Below are 16,548 nucleotides of genomic sequence, written 5' to 3'. Positions count from 1 at the left end.
ATAATATGGAGAAAACGAAAAGAAAACAAAGGAATATAACTAGTAGTGTTAGAAAGGTGCGATTAAGCCGAGAGATTTCAGTATAAAAGAAATACACACACTCTCTCTATGCAATGGGGGTACCCCACTAGCTGAAGCCTGGTAAAAAAAGGGTGTTAAAGGTAAAAAAAGAAGGCTGAAGGCTGAGTTGGAGAGCTGGAGAGCTGGAGAGCTGAAGATCAAATAAAAGGCAGAAGAAGTTGAAATGCGCCCAGATCGTATCGGGTAGGAATTCGGGCGGTGCAAATTGGATCCAATTCAGGCAAAGAGAGGCAATTTAGGTGATCTCATTCCTCGAAGGGAGGAAAGTGAAAGTTCAACTAATCAGAGGCAAAGAGGCAAAAAAAAAGGAAAGTGAAACATACCAGGCTTAAGGCCTTTGGCTGACGTGGAAGGCCGTATATGTATGTATCGTCGGTATATGGGTCATGTCCGTTACATACCAATTACAGGGCAAACATCATTTCTTTTTTTTCCACTTTTTTCTTTTTCTTTTTCTTTTTTTTTAAAAAAGATAATCTGACATTCTCTAATTAAACATTAAATAATCCCGTAATTTAAATTTATATAAAAAAAGAAAAATTTGATTGGATTTTCCAGATCTCCGCGTGGAAAAGCCACGTTTGAATGGCAACAGGTTCCTTTTAGGGCACAAGGCTTAGCGCTAAAAAAGACTCGGTAATTTTGTCTCCAGATATATTGGTTCGATACACTATTGTATTAGACATCTGGGTCCCAAGTACTCCGTACCTTACGCTATAGCTTCTAGCGAAGACATCTGGGTCTACTCCATAGAACGGGGAAATGAATGGACTGGCCCAGAGTCCAAGTTCCAGAGTTCATGCTGATCTATGTGACGCGCCCTACCCCATATGGAGTCTTCATATTACTTGACGGGATCATGGAAGCCAACCATAACATTGCAGAATGGCCGTGCGGCCAACCCTCACAGGTGGGGGTCTCTCGTATATTGGACGCCTCGCAAATGCGACCCAGATGATGGGGTTGTCCACATATTGTTAATCCGGATATAACGCTCTGTTCAATCTTCTCTTGGCTATCTTTACTCCGTACACTCATTCAAGAAGCAAGTTGCATGCCAAAAAAAAAAAAGGGAAAAAAGGGAAAACACGAATTTTAGTGGCACTGCAGTGTACTTACATACTCCAAGTTTTTTTTAAAAAAGCTATCTCCCATCTTCGGTGAGACGAAAACGGCTTTGACAATGCCCAGGAAGAAACACGTTCGAGGAACCATGGTTTATGGTCTTCTAGAACTGGAACTTGTTGAGAAAGTGCTAGAGAGGGGTACAGGGGTACGGAGTACACCCTCCTCCCGAGTCATTGGGAGAATGAAGTATAGATTGGCATTGGTCTTGTGTGGTCTTGTACAGTTTCGCAACCAGTGATAATACACACGGGGGGGCTTGGAAATCTTGGCATTTAGGCTTAATATCTCCTGGGCAAGGGGCGGCGACAACACTCCTGTTGATGGTTTTTCTTCTTTTAAAACCTGAACAGTGGGCAGGTTATAAGTACTCCGCACATTGTACAACACATGTGCAATCTCATGGTACAATAAACATACGACAAGATCTTGTGCTGCATTTCGGAGGATTCGGCCCTACATTCATTAGAGAACATTCTTTTGCCTCCACAAAAAAAAGCGGACAATGCTGAGTCGTTGGACATTGACCCCACTGATTTGCTAGCGCGCTCCACTTAGCGCCTAGCATTGCATGCACTGCCACACTGCCGGTCCGCCTGTCATTCGAGCGCAGGGGTGCGAATTTTGAATGTGGTGTGATCAAGCATAGAGTAAGATATGTTGAGCTGGATTTTTGAAAAAAATTCCCAGAAAATGACGTGGTCTTTGGAGATGAACGTGAAGAAGAGAAAAGAGAACGTTGGAACAAACCCTCCAGGGCTGCAGGGAACAGGGCTGAGTAATCGGGTGAATGCTCCACATCAGCTTCGAGAATGAAAATCTCAATTTTTCTTTTTCCTTTTGGTTTCCTTTTTAGGAAATATTGCTAAATTAGGTATTTTATCCGCAAACACATTAGACTAGTGTTACTATACGGAGTACAGAGCACTTACCCAGTAGTCTACGTTAGTACAATTTATGTATGTAATATAATGGGGTTTCATCCCAAGGAGATGGTCGAACTCTACGTTAGATGTATACCCCTGGAGCCCTATCACACGTATGACGATCAGATCTTCTGATCAGAGCATCTAAGTCTACATGGAGTAATGATTATCTGCTCTCAAGGGAGGGTTGCTCTACAAGTACGGAGTACGTTGCTCAACATCAGGATTTTGTAATTGCAGAGTGGCAGTGTCTTTCTTGGCAGGGGGTATTGCCTCTATACATCGATTCACCCTCCGTCTGCTCCGTACACGGAGTACAGAGCGGATACCAAGATCACATGTATATTGTACAGTCTAATAGAGTTTTCCCCGGGCCCATTATGTATGTATTTCTCATCGATCGTCGCCGTCAAGCCAGTTGATGTTCCAGGAAGCGCCCTTAACTTATTTAGGAAATAATTAGATTGCGGTGGGTGATGGTTGACTACATTGGTAGACTGTGCTGTACACAACTCCATTGAGGCGTCTGTTTCCGTATTTGCTTCGGGTAATGATTACCAGAGCCTACAGGCAGCAAAGACACCTTTTCAACAAGAGGCGTCAGCAGAGAGGGGTTAACGGATTTTGTACGGAGTGGTTCGGCTGGCTTCGGCTGGCAAAACCCAGTCTTTGCCCTGAAACTGCTCCTGAGGCGCAGCCAGCCTTAAGCCTTAGTGGGCTGCAGCCTAGAAGCGCGTGGTCATGTAACGCGGACAGGCTAACCAACTTTATAGTATGTAAGTTATATCCATACTCCATAGTGAGGCCGTATGTGGTATATTGCCTCCGGTCCCGTTCATTGCTCCATCCCTGTCAGCCTAGATCCAAGTTCCCCGCGGTAAGCCTAACTAAGCCTAAATCTAGCTTCCTTTTTTTGTTGCCCCGTGAGCACCCCCTTGCAGGTCCCATAGCAAATCAGATCAACCCTATTATAGATTGGCTGTTTGACCTTCGTTGGATGTAAATCGCGCTCCATGTTGCGAGAAACCCTCGGCGAGACTTGGGATTTACAAGTCCAGTATATCGACTCCGTATGCACTGTGTTACGACTACAACATAGACACTCTAAACTTCTGTACGATGATAACTGCGCGTTACGTCTACAACTACATGTATATTGAATGTAAAACATAAAGGGCACGTGGTCGGCAAAATGACCTTGATGTTTGGTTGTGAATTCGGTGTCTCACTTTTGGGAAGGCCTAGTTAAATCCCTCCTTAGAAATGTGTGCACTTAATCTAATAAAGTCCTTAGAAGGAAAATGATAATACTACTCGTGACATATATGCACCAACCCGGAGTTGGGGAGATTCTTATGCAATGGCCTACGTGCCACGCCATGCAAAACTCTACACTCTCTTACAGCTCTAATTATGTATATTTAAGTTAATAAATGGATTTCAGGTCAAGAGACAATTATACAACAGTATTTTCCTTGACACAAATAAACACTGGTCTGAAATATGTTGTAGTTATAAAAGGAAGTATGGCCTGAGGCACCCAAGTCACCTGCTTTGTCATACCCTTGCCCTATCAGACTTTTTGAGTTTGGCCGAGGCTCAACCTCCGCCTTTGCGATCTAAGAGAAGAAAAGAGTCGAGTTATCAAACTGGCACTGGAGCTGAGCTTCGAATTCTGTATTTCCTCTGTCACCATCAACGAAACGTCTTACTGTTGTTGAGTCGCATCCACCATATCTCAAAATGGCCATGAATCAAATAAAAGGCCACAATATCTATGTCGGAGGGTTGGTCTCACTCTACTAACAAACAATCCTTGCCCGGGTATCGCTAAAATGGAGCTGAGACTCGAGATTGGCCATCAAATCCTGATTTAGCGGTTTCCATTCATTGCTAACGCGCCATTTGTAGCATAATAGGCGCCAAAAATAAAGCAGCATTGGCACGTGCAGATATCACGCATGTTCTCTCAGTGCTGCGTCTTAATCTCAACCTAGCCGAGGAGCAAGAGACTTTCAAGCCTTACCATCATCTTTCCATAGGAGTTGACGATGTCGACGATGAAAATTTATTGGAACATTTCCCTGCCGCTATCAAGTTTATCCAGTCCGGCCTAAACGGTGGTGGAGGTGTACTGGTGCATTGGTAAGTCAGAATACATATTTTCCAGTCTCACTTGTGGAAGGTTTCTCCCAGATTCTCAAGATACTTTTCGTCTTGAATGCATATTCTCGAGTGGCTTCGTGCCTCCTACGTCATCGCGTATCCATCAAGTGCGATCTACACGTGGCTTGAGAATTTTGCACATCCTTATACACGTTGGACCCTTTTCCTGAAGATCCAACAAGCTGCGTCTGGCCTTGCCCATCATGGAACGATGTACAGTGGCTAATTTGATGACCCAGTGCGATGGGAAAGTCCCGCTCCGCGGCCATTTGCATCGCCTACCTGCTCCACCGGCAGCCGGGGGCACTCACACCGCAATCTGCCCTTGCGCTGCTTCAGCAAAGCAGGCCCCTATGTGAGCCAAACGATGGCTTCATGGAACAGCTGAATTTGTACCATGAGATGGGCTGTCCAGATGATGTCACTGATCATCCCGTGTACAAGCGCTGGCTTTATCGCCGCGATGTCGAAGGCAGTGTGGCGTGCGGCCGTGCCCCAGAGCTGAAGTCGGTGCGGTTTGAAGATGAACAACCCGTTCAGTCCCAAGGCGCCACCGGTCGAACAGTCGAAATTAAATGTCGGAAATGCAGGTTAGTCCCACAATTAAAGATCCAGACCCATACTCCTGAGAGTCAAATAAAAAAGAAACTTCCAGATTTACTAATCCCATCGCAGAACCAAATTGGCGACGACTCCATTCATCATCCCGCATGAGGAAGAAAAGCAAAACACCGCCAAGTCCTCAGTAACCGCCGATTGCGGTCATGTTTTCCTCCACCCCCTGACCTGGATGCGCCCAAGTCTCTTCCCATCTGAGGGAGCTGAGGCTAGCGCGGATACAACATATGGTGCGCACCCTGACGATGCCCCCCTCTCTGGGCGCCTCACTTGCCCCAATCCTATCTGCGGGTCCAACGTTGGCAAATTTGCATGGCAGGGTCTACGCTGCAGCTGCGGTGGTTGGGTCGTGCCAGCCATCGGTCTTACCAAAGCCCGTGTCGATATCGCAAACCAGGTCAACATGGCTCAGGGGCCAAGAGTTAACCCTGCCATCCGTCTTCCCCCGGGAATGCGGGCCCTCGCAGCTAATGACTCTGGGCGTGGCAATCTTTGAGATGAGAAGTGATGATCAACATACATGCATACATAGTTTTACGAGTTATGAAAGCTTAAAGCTCCTACATTTGTTTATCATATTTTGGTTGTTTTTGTTCGGTTCTAGATGATCGTGTGTCAACCAAGGGGGCTCACTGGGCTTGTCCTAAGTGACATGTGGTACATCTAAGCTTGGACCTGGGAGCCACTCCACACTCCGTGCACAGCTGGGTCTATTGAGACACCCACTCTTTGGTGATGACCACGTGCCGCACGCGGAGAGTGAAGATTGTCGCTGGCCATAAGAACATGACTGCCTTGCGTCTCGTTTCTTCCTACATACTCCGTACAGGCAGCGACAATGGCATAGTGAGGCTCAAGAACACCGCCTCCGACCTTTCCAGACAAGCCGCTAAAGCTGACAAGAGATTCCCCCATGCTCCATCCCATGATCTACAAAAGCAAGACACACATTAGGCAGGACACCATGCCCCTGCTGATCCGTACAGCCGCTGATATCAATCCATCTCCAAACGCACAAGCCATTAGTCCTCCCGAAAGCTACCTATCCACCTATCTTGTGATTCGTATCCAAGGCCCCCGTTCGACAAGGATGCCATGTCCCACCAAAACCATCTTGCACAAACTCAAAGATAGAGTAATACAGCGTCGGCGATATGAGACAGAGCCAAAGCCCCATTTCGAACCGTACATAGTAATTAAACTCCAGACGGGCTTACCTTACCCTAGGGCTGCACCGCATACCAAACGTGCATCAGTCGACTCGTGGCCTTTGCCTTAGCCCTTGTCTTTTTTTTTTTGGGTTTATTTTCCCAGGGTCTGATCCTCGAGCCATATGCAGCTAACGCACTCCGTAACAGGCACAACCTTGGAAAGCAATAGTTAATCGCGCGCCAAGGACCTGAGTTTCTCTAGCCAAAAGAGTAGATCCCAAATCAGTGGACTAAGTAGACTCCACTCTTTCTTTTTCCCAGGGAAGTGGCCCCACTCACCGAAGCGCTGTCAGTTCGAGTTGGATGTTTCAAAGATCAGCGTAACGCCAATGACGGGATTGACCCAAATTTCCCCCCTTCTGCCGACTTCCAAGGTTTGAAGCAGAAGGAGGCTGTGCAAAGCGGGTCTGTTTCCTGGCTTTCCCGATTGGCGGGTAGCTGTATTGGTATTACCAGTATCTGCTTGGTATGTGTTTGTTTACTGGGGTATCTGGTATTTTTCCATAATCCAGCCCTTATATCGTCCACGGGTGTTCTGATTGGAAGTTTCTGTACTATACAGTGGACGTTTCTTGATGATAATATATGTGGTTCTTACTAGTTGTAGATCTAATTAGTGTACAAACCTTCATTGGTTCCGTTGTTTCGCAAGCTGGATACTTTATGAATGTCACTTTCACATTTTGATTGGCAACCCTTTCCTTGTGGGGGTGGGCAGTGCACTTTGCCTTGCAGGGGGAGCTCCCGGTGGAGTTCCCATCTAGTCTGGCTTGGTGACTTAATGTACGGAGTACACGTCCTTTCCACAACCATCTTTACATAGTTTATCAATGCGGTCGTGATCGCCTTGCGTCGATCGCTGGCATTTTTAACTTTGTTTCAGGTTTGTCTGGGATTAGGGCTTGGTCTCTTGGTATGGATGAGATGTTGTATAGCAGTTGCTTATGATCAAGTCTAATTAGGAGAGGCCTAAGTACTATCGTTCGTGTCTGGGATAACCCCGTAATCGTACGTTCCCAAGGATTTTGCCATTAAAAATAGTACTAGTCTCACTTCGTTCACTATGTGGTATCTGTGCAGCTGTCGACTATTCTGCGTTGAACAAGCCTTGTGTCTCATGGCGACATTGTTGTCAACTAGCGAGCTACGAAATAGGCTGCCAAATACTTTTAGCTAAATAAAGATAGCACTGTGCGAGTTACACTGCCTTCGAAGTTTGAGCAGCACGTGCATATCTTGTACTATGCTCACATGAGGACAACATACGGAGTATCTGCCCATATACCACAGAGTATCCCGGTATAATAATGACTACCTACACTTATCATTTTAGCTTAGCACTATATATAGCCTTTCCCGAACGCATCCAATCCCATTGTGCTAGTTTAGTAGGCCGCGTGCTCTCTACCATCTAAACCTGCCAGGCAGCCTTCAGTCGATGAACATGGCTTGACTAGTTCGAGAAAGGCACTTATGATTCTCTAACAATTATAGACCGCGTCACTTCCAGGCAGCTGCGTCGGTAATTGGAGTCAAATCTTCACGTGTCTGTCCCAGCTCTAAAAGCGAAGTGGGCATGTAGTTGTCTATATTGTGGGCTATATATAGCGACTTGCATTGAAATAGCCCCGGACACGGGATGAGAATACAAAGATCGGTATATGTACGTACCATGGTAGTCTTTGTACCAACGGGAGTTCGTTCAAGTATCACATGCATCGAATCTCCTATGGCCGCAGCAAATACGCCGTACACGAGTAGATGTTTCACCGAAGCCCGGGAGGGCACAGAAACCGAGTAAGCCGCCCACTAGGGCTGAGGCAGTTTTGATGATGGGCTCGTGGACGGCTCTAGTTAATTAGTGCTTATTATACCCCACCCAACATCACGAAGTCACGCAATACGTGAAGAGCATCGTCGGACTAAGGTATATATTACAAAGAATAAAGAGCAAACAATTTCCGGTCTGGAGATATACAGTTGCCCGGGCGAGAGTGGCCGAGGATTCATTCGAAAGGCGGACTCTCGTTGGACGCCTCGTTAGACAAAGTGTACTAAGAACAACTGGGTTGCATGGAAGTCACCGGCTTGTAGATTTTGCTACTGCAGTCGAATCCTGCAGGATCAGAAATTCGCTTATTCGAGAGGTAAACATATTCCACATATACATAGGTCCTAGGAATGAATGTGCCAGAGTCAGGAGCGCCCGGTACGGGGCGCCAATGCCACGTCGACGGCTTAAACCTTTTTTGTCGGCTCAAGATTGTATGACTCGGTGATGATTGGGCGGGACGCCCGCTAAGAAAGAGAAGACATATGTGGGGTTATGAAGCTTGTGTGACTCAATCTTGCGTCGGCTGTTCTCCGTAAACCTCCAACCGGGTCAAAACATAGGGTAAAATGGATGATTCGATAATCAGCGATTGACGGAGCACCAGATATGCCGTGCGAAGTGATGGACATCAGTTGTCGAACATGCCTTCCCTGGTTTGCATCGCCTTCTCATCGCCCGAAGCTTTGTGCCAGGCAGATTGGCAGATGACGCTGGCCGAACCAACCTGGCGTTCTTATCTCGAACTACCTACCTATACTGACGCCCAAAGTATACAATTGAGCAAAAGTCTAAGGATTTCCCGACGGCACGGAGGGAAACAGCGAAGGCTGCCTTAATCTTTCCTGATTGCGTTTCGCCATTTCAATATTGCGCAGCCGGTCGATGCGCATCTGATAGAAATTCCTGTTGCGCCGTTAGGAGTCACTTCATGAAAATTATGCTTATCACATACTTGTGCAAAGAGAAAATTCGAGGCGAATCATCTGACTTTGTCTCTTTCCCGGAACCTTTCTGGATAGAAGCGATCTGGCAGGGAGAATCAGTCAACGCGTTCATACAAAGGATTTTGCTTATTGACCTTCGCTGTGGAAAGTTACGAACCTTATCATCTCTGTCTTTTTCGTCGTTGGCATTTGACTCGGATGTATCTTTGTCTTTGTCTTTGGGCTCATCTTTGCCCTTGTCTTTTTCGTCTTTATTGTCCTTGCTAGACGCCTTCTCACGTTCTTTCTTCCGTCGTTGTTTTTCTTCGTATTCTTTTTTTACCTTTTCGATCTCCTTGGCCATTTCCTCTTCTTTGAGACGTTTTGCCTGGCCCTCCGTGTCGATGATTGGAGAGCAGAAATGCTTGTCTTGCAAATGTGCGGGGCACACGTAGAAGAAGTCCTGAGGAGTGAATTAGCCACTTGATATACATAAAAATAGGAAATCAAGCAAAGAAACAGTCTCTTATACTATGCTCTAGATCTCAAATCAGATTGCATACCTTGTTATCCGGTGTGATCATCACACTGGTTGATGGTTTGTAACAAATCAAACATGCTTTTGCAGAGGTATCGGCCACCCGACGCACGTGGTAGACGTTTGTCAATGACATAGTTATAAACCGAAATGTCCTAAGCTACGGGAAGTGCTTCAGAGCTTCTGTTGCTGTTTGGAGGCCGTGTTGAACAAGTGTAGATGGACTGGATGAGGTTGGTGTTGATTGAGAAAGTGCCGTCATGTGACCCATACTTCCAAGAGCAAGTCGGATCTATTGAAGTCTTTACAAGATAATTGGAATCCAAGATGCCGCGCTGACGGAAATAAGGCATTGATTCACTGAAGCTGATATTGTATTTCAGCCAACACCAGCACGCCCATCTTAACAGAACGCCGGACCATGCATTTGTTCACCGAACAACCCGGTAGGACTAGAGAACAGGACGAGAGATAGCAATACATGAAGTTTTATGAAGAGAAATCATGAGATATAGCGAGCATTAAAAGAATCGCGGCAAAAAAAGAGACATAGATCATAACACCCCCTCCCCATCAATGCCGGCTGCCTCCGTTGCTAGTCTCAAATCCTTGCCTGCGATACCGATATCGCGCAAGTAAGGCCTGAAGGCTGTCAGTAGATCCTTAAGACCACCACGGAGTGCAGCGAGCACAATTTCAACATCTGGAACCAGGCGGGCGACTGCTTGCGCCTGGGGATCGGTCGATGGAGGGAAGTTGATATCGGTCCAGTGGGCGTCCAACCCACTCTGGTGGGCAAATGCATTCAGAGCGAGGGTGGTTTGGGTCAGGAGTCGCACGGCTGAGGGCACATCGGCCTGAACTTTGCCATACGGATCTTCGGCCAAGCTAGCAATGAGGAGTCGAGTCAGCGACTCCACAGCATCCACAATCAAGGACAGAGAGGACTCCGGTGTGCCAAGAACAATAGCAGAGAGACGTTGAGCGTATGTTTGACGGAAAGGTTGTCCGATAGGCGAACGAAGAATCTGCGCCAGAACTGGGTTCATGTCCTCGGGTTTATGAGTTGTGGAGGGACTGCCGGTAAGTAGTTTGAACTTCTGAGGAGAGCCGAGGAATTTCTGTTTCTGCTCGGGGCTAAGCACTGCTGAGGATGCCCGATCGAAAACATCACGGACCCGGGCCCGGGCAGTAGGAGTCCAGTCTTCTGATTGACCGAAGGATTTAGCCGCCGAGCTAAACGCATCGCCAAATTTGTCCTGGCGCGAAGTACCCTTCGGGGCAGTGGTAAAGATATTGCCGTCTTTGATTGGTTCTGAGAGTCGCGGGAGAGTTTGAAGAACAGGCTCGGATTTCTCGGCCTGCGGCAAAGGCTTGGTAACAGGCGCGGGATTCTTGCTTTCCTCGATGCGAGTGTTAATGGCCTTGATTACATCTGTAGTGCAAGCAAGAACCTGGGACCAAGCCGAACCACCTTCGCGATCAATTTCATTGAAAATTGCCTTCCGGCGGTCGGGAACGCGCTGGCTTATGAGACTCAGTTCCCAGAGCGCAAAAGTCTTCACAATTTCCTTCTTTGCCTTGAGGCCACTAAGAAGACTGCCATTGGGATCTTTGGCTTCCGTTGTGAGTGGCTGGCCCCGCTTCAAAGGCTCCTTGCCGATGAACACAGAATAGAAGATATTGGCAGTTTGCCAGGAGAGCACAAGCATCAATCCGGGAGCCAAGGTTTTGAAGAAGAAGTAGGGGAAAATCGAGGGAACGAAGCTATGAGGTTCGGCTGCAGATCTCGGGAAGCTGAAAAAGAGCTTGGCGACGTACAAAGACCAGCTCCACGCAAAGCCTCTGAAAAATATGGGGTATATCACGAGTGACGCTGCAGCAACAGTGACGCTTCTGAGAGCCCCGGCCACTAGTTCTGGCAGCAGAACACCCTGTAGATACTTGGAGGTTGGCGGTACGGGGTGAGTACGCTCGTCATTTGTTTTGGAGCTTCGCTCCGCGATTGGCACTGCAATGCGGTCGTAGTCGTAGTAAAGGTGGAACACTGCTTGCACGCATGCTAGAAACGCATGGAAGGAATGAAGGTAAATCGGCCTTTCGTTCAGAGTCGGTCGCTCGTGTGGCCTGTATCCCATTAGTCTAAATCGGAGTCATTTGAAACATACTCAACGCACCTTCCCCGTTTCACAAGCTCGAGGTTTGAATCACTCGAAGATGACCATACATAAATCACAGTGAACCACCATGCCGAGAAGATGTACCAGCCAAAGGTTTGCGCGATTTGTAACGGAGTGAAGGATCTCAAGGTGCCGAACGAGGAGCTAGCTGTTCTCGAGCCAATGTGCATTTGGCTGACCCGAAGGACAAAAATGGTGAGCGAGGATATGAACAGCAGCGCGGTTCGGACACCGCAACTACCAAAGGGAAACCATAACCAGAAAACTGCATAGAATATTTTTATCAGTTCTTTGTACTTCAGGACTTGAAACTGAGCCTTCGAGGCTCGACCCGATAAGGTTGCGATGTAACTCACAAGACGATTTCTCCCCGATCGCAATTGCGATAATGTAAGAGACCAGCAGTGAAAGTGCAGACGCATGAACAAATCTTCGGTGCAAGGCCGAAGTCAAGATTCGCCTATAGGGCCGAGTTTGTACAGCGGCCATGATGTAAGCTTGAGAGTGGGATGCGCTCGTGGAAGAGAATGAAATAGTTGAAGATTAGAGCATGATCAGAATGACAGTGATATGGAGAGCTCCGGGAGCTGGAGAATAGAATTGGCGGACCAGGGACGGTGTCGACGAATGGTCACGGCTGACAGCTGATTGTGTTGAGCTGGTCGGATAGAATCAATCAACGGCGAGGTCCGCCCAGGAATATTTTGAGGCATCATAACACACCAGCCACATATAGTCATGTGATATGTGGCTCAGGTGTACATTGTGCCACAGATGCTAGTCCATATCGGGCCTAATGGATGCATAGTACGTCATGTGAGGGCGGTCTGCACCCGTGGACACCCACGCAGCTTATCGAAGGCAGCAGGGACCTGCAGATAACTCTCATTTGGTCTCCAGTCTTCTTCTACCTTCACTTTAAGCACTCGTTTATTGCTTTCTGATTACACATAGAATGTCTTTTGATAGGCTAAACTCGTTGGAGGCTCAGCCTACCACTATGCGCCGGGATGAAGACCCGCAGTACCGTGACGATCCGGACTTCGACCACCTGGCCGAGCAGCTCTCAGATCAGTTATTTACATTGACATCAAACATTTCTCGCCTATCGAATCAAATTGCCCTTCTCGGTACCAAGCGCGACACAGAGCGCGTGCGCGAACGAGTTCATAATCTGCTTGAAGAGACCCGTACGGGGTTTAGGGATGTAGGAGAAGGGATTAAGCGGATCCAGACATGGGAGGACGTCAATGTATGATCCATCTGATTCAACTTACTGCTGGTTGATTTTTATTAACGTCCCAACTTAATAGCCCTCCCAGAAATGGACACAGCAGAAGCTATCGTCCGAATTCAAAGCCACCTTGGATGAATTCCAAACTATTCAGCGTCGTGCACTCGAGAAACAGCGCGCTTCTGCAGTTGCTGCACGTACAGCATTCGAGGAAGGCGAGCAGCCGTCCGCTGAGAACGATGTCCAATTACAAGAGCAGTTATTGGAGGAGCAACATCGCATGGCCAACCAGGGCGAGGTAGACTTCCAAGAGTCTTTGATCATCGAGCGTGAGGCAGAGATACGGAACATTGAACAAAGCGTGGGAGAGCTCAACGAGCTCTTCCGGGATGTTGCGCACATCGTTACGGAACAAGGAGGGCAGTTGGATATCATCAGCGAGAATGTCCAAAATGTCACCCAGGACACACGAGGCGCAAATGTCGAGTTGCGCAGTGCCAGTAGATATCAGAAGAATGCGCGCAACAGAGCCTGCTGTCTGTTTGTAATTCTTGCTGTTATCCTTGCTATTATTGTGCTTGCAATTGTCCTCGGATAGATATTTCTCTTTTTCTCGTTCTGTTATTGGCTACCATCACTGTCTTCGTCTTTAATGTTGTCATCTACGCGCGCGATATCCCTCTTGCATGATTACACTTCCCTTAGTCAAGCATCTCACCTTTTGCTTCTTTTCATTCTGGTACTTCTGACTTACTCATTCCTGACCGAACTTCGGTGTATGTGGAATGGAGAACATTAATTCATCGCTGTCTCTCGATCCTGTAGCCTGATATCGTACAGTAATATATGTGTTGTACATGCAAAATACACCCAATCGGGTCCCAGATCCTGCCCGTGCTCCGTTGTCGCCTTGGTATGTGCAGTGCGAAAGCGTATTCCGCCAGAAGACGATCATCAATGATGCCTTCATAAACCGGTGAAGCGGTTGAATCTCAGCCTCCAGCCTTCATAAGTGTTCAGTTTGGGCCGAACATCGAGGAAGAAACTGAGTTTTCCCGGGTTGGCATTGGCATTGGCAGCCAGGCCTGATGGTGTTCCACCATTGCCTCCAGACGGCTTGCCCTGGTAGAAATCGATAACGTATTCAATTCTTTCACCGCCACAACGCTCAACAACCCAGTCATGCCGATCAAACGGATGCTGGTAGCCAAGCCATCCATTGATTCGTGCACGCGGACTCAGGTATTTTGGATCGACTCCAAGTCCCCGGAAAGAATATAATTTTGGTCCTCCACATTTCTTGCTCCCGGGGTCAGACGAGGGGCCATTTCTCTCCCATTCGAGGATTTGATCCCATGCACGTTCATTGACAGCATTGTGAATGGGGATAATGGAGGCTACGGAAGTCGCAAGCTCTGAAGCCGAGGCAGTCGATCCGGGAGTGTTACCCTTGCGCATCAAGGCTTCGAAAAACTGTTTCTCCGACGGATAGATCCAATTTCCAGTGGTTTCATCACGGCCAGTCTCGGATTCGGCATTGGATGGGCTGCCATGGGACACAGCGTATGGGGATGAAGAACCTTTGCTGGCCTCCGGGCAAGCACTTGCTGAGCTGAAATCACCAGCTCGAGGGATAGTGCTCACTTCCCGGTCTGTTGATAGGGGTCGTTGTGATTTAGGACGATGTTGTCCCTGTTCGGCAGGGACATCGGAGGTAGGATGAGGTGAGTTGCTATTTTGTTGCAACCAGATCTCACGGGTTTTGTGATCCACGGGACAAGTTGCTGGTGCCTCTGCGGCGGGGGCAGAGGGCGTACTTGCTGCAGCTCCCATTGTTGAATAATTGGAGGTCAATGACTGGAGGAGCTCGGCGCATCGACACGGAACTAGAACTACGCCGTAGAAATTATTTTGCCCCCTCACCGCCCCGATAAATCAACAATCCCCCTAAGTAGTAAATCTCCCCTCGTGTCTCTTATAGTTCTTTAGATAATTATTGACGTTCTTTCTTCTATCCATCTGAAGCAAAAATGGCGTCTACATCGAACCAATCTATTTACCGGGCCACCACCACCGCTCCGGTGAACATTGCTGTCATCAAGTATGCCGCTCTTCGATTACCCCTCATCCCCTTTATACCAAATAGGTTTGTGCTAATGAAAGTGCTCTAGATACTGGGGCAAGCGTGATACTACTCTCAACCTTCCGACAAACTCCTCCCTCTCAGTGACACTCTCTCAGCGCTCTCTCCGTACCTTGACCACTGCCTCCTGCTCTGCTGCATACCCACCTGCGGACACCCTAAACCTGAACGGCAGCCCGCAGGACATCCAGTCCTCCAAGCGGACAATGGCCTGTATCTCCAACCTTCGTGCCCTCCGCAAGGCCCTTGAGGATGCGGACTCCTCGCTCCCCAAGCTCTCTGCCCACCCTCTCCGGATCGTCTCCGAGAACAACTTCCCCACTGCTGCCGGTCTGGCCAGCTCTGCGGCTGGCTTCGCAGCGTTAGTCCGCGCCGTCGCTGACCTTTATGAACTACCTCAGTCCCCTAAGGAACTGAGCCGCATTGCGCGCCAAGGCTCCGGGTCTGCCTGCCGCTCCCTGATGGGCGGATACGTCGCATGGCGCACAGGCGAGCTCGCTGATGGAAGCGATAGCCTGGCTGAGGAAGTTGCTCCTGCATCCCACTGGCCTGAAATGCGTGCTCTTGTTCTGGTCGTCAGTGCCGAGAAGAAGGACGTGCCTAGCACCGAGGGAATGCAGACCACTGTAGCCACCTCGGCCCTCTTCGCTGAGCGTGCCCAGAACGTTGTTCCTGAGCGTATGGCCGCCATTGAGACCGCCATTAAAAACCGCAACTTCCACGACTTCGCGGAGATTACCATGCGGGACTCGAACACTTTCCACGCTACTTGCCTCGACTCCTGGCCCCCTATCTTTTACATGAACGACGTCTCTCGTGCTGCTGTCCGCCTTGTGCACGATATCAACCGTGTCGTTGGCCGGACGGTTTGTGCTTACACTTTTGATGCTGGCCCAAATGCTGTCATCTACTATGAAGATAAGGACTCTGAGATTGTGGCTGGTACCGTCAAGGCTATTCTGGGCCCCAATACTGAGGGTTGGGATGGTGTATTCTACGAGAGACTGGCCAATGTCACCGCTGGTGTTTCCCTGGATCAGGTTGACTCTCGCGCCGTCGAAGTTCTGAAAGATGGTGTGAGCCGTGTCATCTTGACTGGTGTCGGAGAGGGCCCCGTCAAGGTTGAGGAGCACCTTGTCAGCGAGACTGGTGAGATCCTCAGCACTCTTTAGGAAGTTTGGATAAGCTATACCGGACAACCGGTATTTCCATTTTGGCCAACCTTGGAAGGTCTGACAGCCTGAAAGATACCCCACCGTTCTTGTGCGGACAATTCCACTTGGCCATGCAAGCTTGATGCATATTCCTTTCACTGTATCTTCTTTTCTCTCTCATAATCTAGAACATAATCATACCATGGCAGCGGGGTCTCGGTTTACACAGCATATCTGCTTCCATTCCTCATAATAATATATCTTGGACATGACGCAATACGACACAGCACTTGCATGCAAATTAATGAAATGTTCGCTTCCAACTTTAAAAGTCCAATATCTGTCTTAGTATACTTCCATCCGACGAATATCTCCTGCATCCTCTCAACAAGAACGACAATCATCACAGCGCCTG

The 16,548-nt window shown here is 48.3% G+C and overlaps 6 protein-coding genes across 6 annotated transcripts; 3 read left to right on the top strand and 3 right to left on the bottom strand.

Annotated features, from left to right (window-relative positions):
• Positions 1 to 3,875: 3,875 nt before the first annotated feature.
• dspC (dual specificity phosphatase YVH1) lies at positions 3,876 to 5,412 on the top strand (the record flags this gene model as incomplete). Its single annotated transcript, XM_002565685.1, has 4 exons — positions 3,876 to 3,919; positions 4,044 to 4,277; positions 4,538 to 4,888; positions 4,974 to 5,412. The coding sequence occupies 4 exons, from the start codon at positions 3,876 to 3,878 to the stop codon at positions 5,410 to 5,412; spliced, it is 1,068 nt and encodes a 355-aa protein (XP_002565731.1).
• Positions 5,413 to 8,749: 3,337 nt separating this feature from the next.
• On the bottom strand, positions 8,750 to 9,558 carry N7525_004522 (AAA-ATPase Vps4-associated 1 family protein; the record flags this gene model as incomplete). Its single annotated transcript, XM_061213042.1, has 4 exons — positions 8,750 to 8,864; positions 8,914 to 8,987; positions 9,063 to 9,347; positions 9,448 to 9,558. The coding sequence occupies 4 exons, from the start codon at positions 9,556 to 9,558 to the stop codon at positions 8,750 to 8,752; spliced, it is 585 nt and encodes a 194-aa protein (XP_061070063.1).
• Positions 9,559 to 9,976: 418 nt separating this feature from the next.
• Positions 9,977 to 12,091, bottom strand: N7525_004521 (nucleoporin NDC1; the record flags this gene model as incomplete). Its single annotated transcript, XM_002565688.2, has 3 exons — positions 9,977 to 11,549; positions 11,600 to 11,867; positions 11,959 to 12,091. The coding sequence occupies 3 exons, from the start codon at positions 12,089 to 12,091 to the stop codon at positions 9,977 to 9,979; spliced, it is 1,974 nt and encodes a 657-aa protein (XP_002565734.2).
• A 466-nt stretch (positions 12,092 to 12,557) lies between these two features.
• Positions 12,558 to 13,434, top strand: N7525_004520 (SNAP receptor PEP12; the record flags this gene model as incomplete). The annotated part of the gene is made up of 2 exons (XM_002565689.1): positions 12,558 to 12,854; positions 12,916 to 13,434. 2 exons carry the CDS (start codon positions 12,558 to 12,560, stop codon positions 13,432 to 13,434), a joined length of 816 nt encoding a protein of 271 aa, XP_002565735.1.
• Positions 13,435 to 13,802: 368 nt separating this feature from the next.
• On the bottom strand, positions 13,803 to 14,669 carry N7525_004519 (cytochrome c1 heme lyase CYT2; the record flags this gene model as incomplete). The annotated part of the gene is made up of 1 exon (XM_002565690.1): positions 13,803 to 14,669. The coding sequence occupies one exon, from the start codon at positions 14,667 to 14,669 to the stop codon at positions 13,803 to 13,805; it is 867 nt and encodes a 288-aa protein (XP_002565736.1).
• Positions 14,670 to 14,866: 197 nt separating this feature from the next.
• mvd1 (diphosphomevalonate decarboxylase MVD1) lies at positions 14,867 to 16,151 on the top strand (the record flags this gene model as incomplete). The annotated part of the gene is made up of 2 exons (XM_002565691.1): positions 14,867 to 14,937; positions 15,008 to 16,151. 2 exons carry the CDS (start codon positions 14,867 to 14,869, stop codon positions 16,149 to 16,151), a joined length of 1,215 nt encoding a protein of 404 aa, XP_002565737.1.
• Positions 16,152 to 16,548: the final 397 nt, after the last annotated feature.

Source organism: Penicillium rubens (genome assembly GCF_028828025.1).
Source record: "Penicillium rubens strain IBT 27055 chromosome Unknown utg000002l_segment0_segment0, whole genome shotgun sequence".
In the NCBI taxonomy this organism is placed as follows: Eukaryota; Fungi; Ascomycota; class Eurotiomycetes; order Eurotiales; family Aspergillaceae; genus Penicillium; species Penicillium rubens.
Note: the sequence above shows the minus strand (reverse complement) of the source record. Positions and strands in the feature narration are given on the sequence as shown.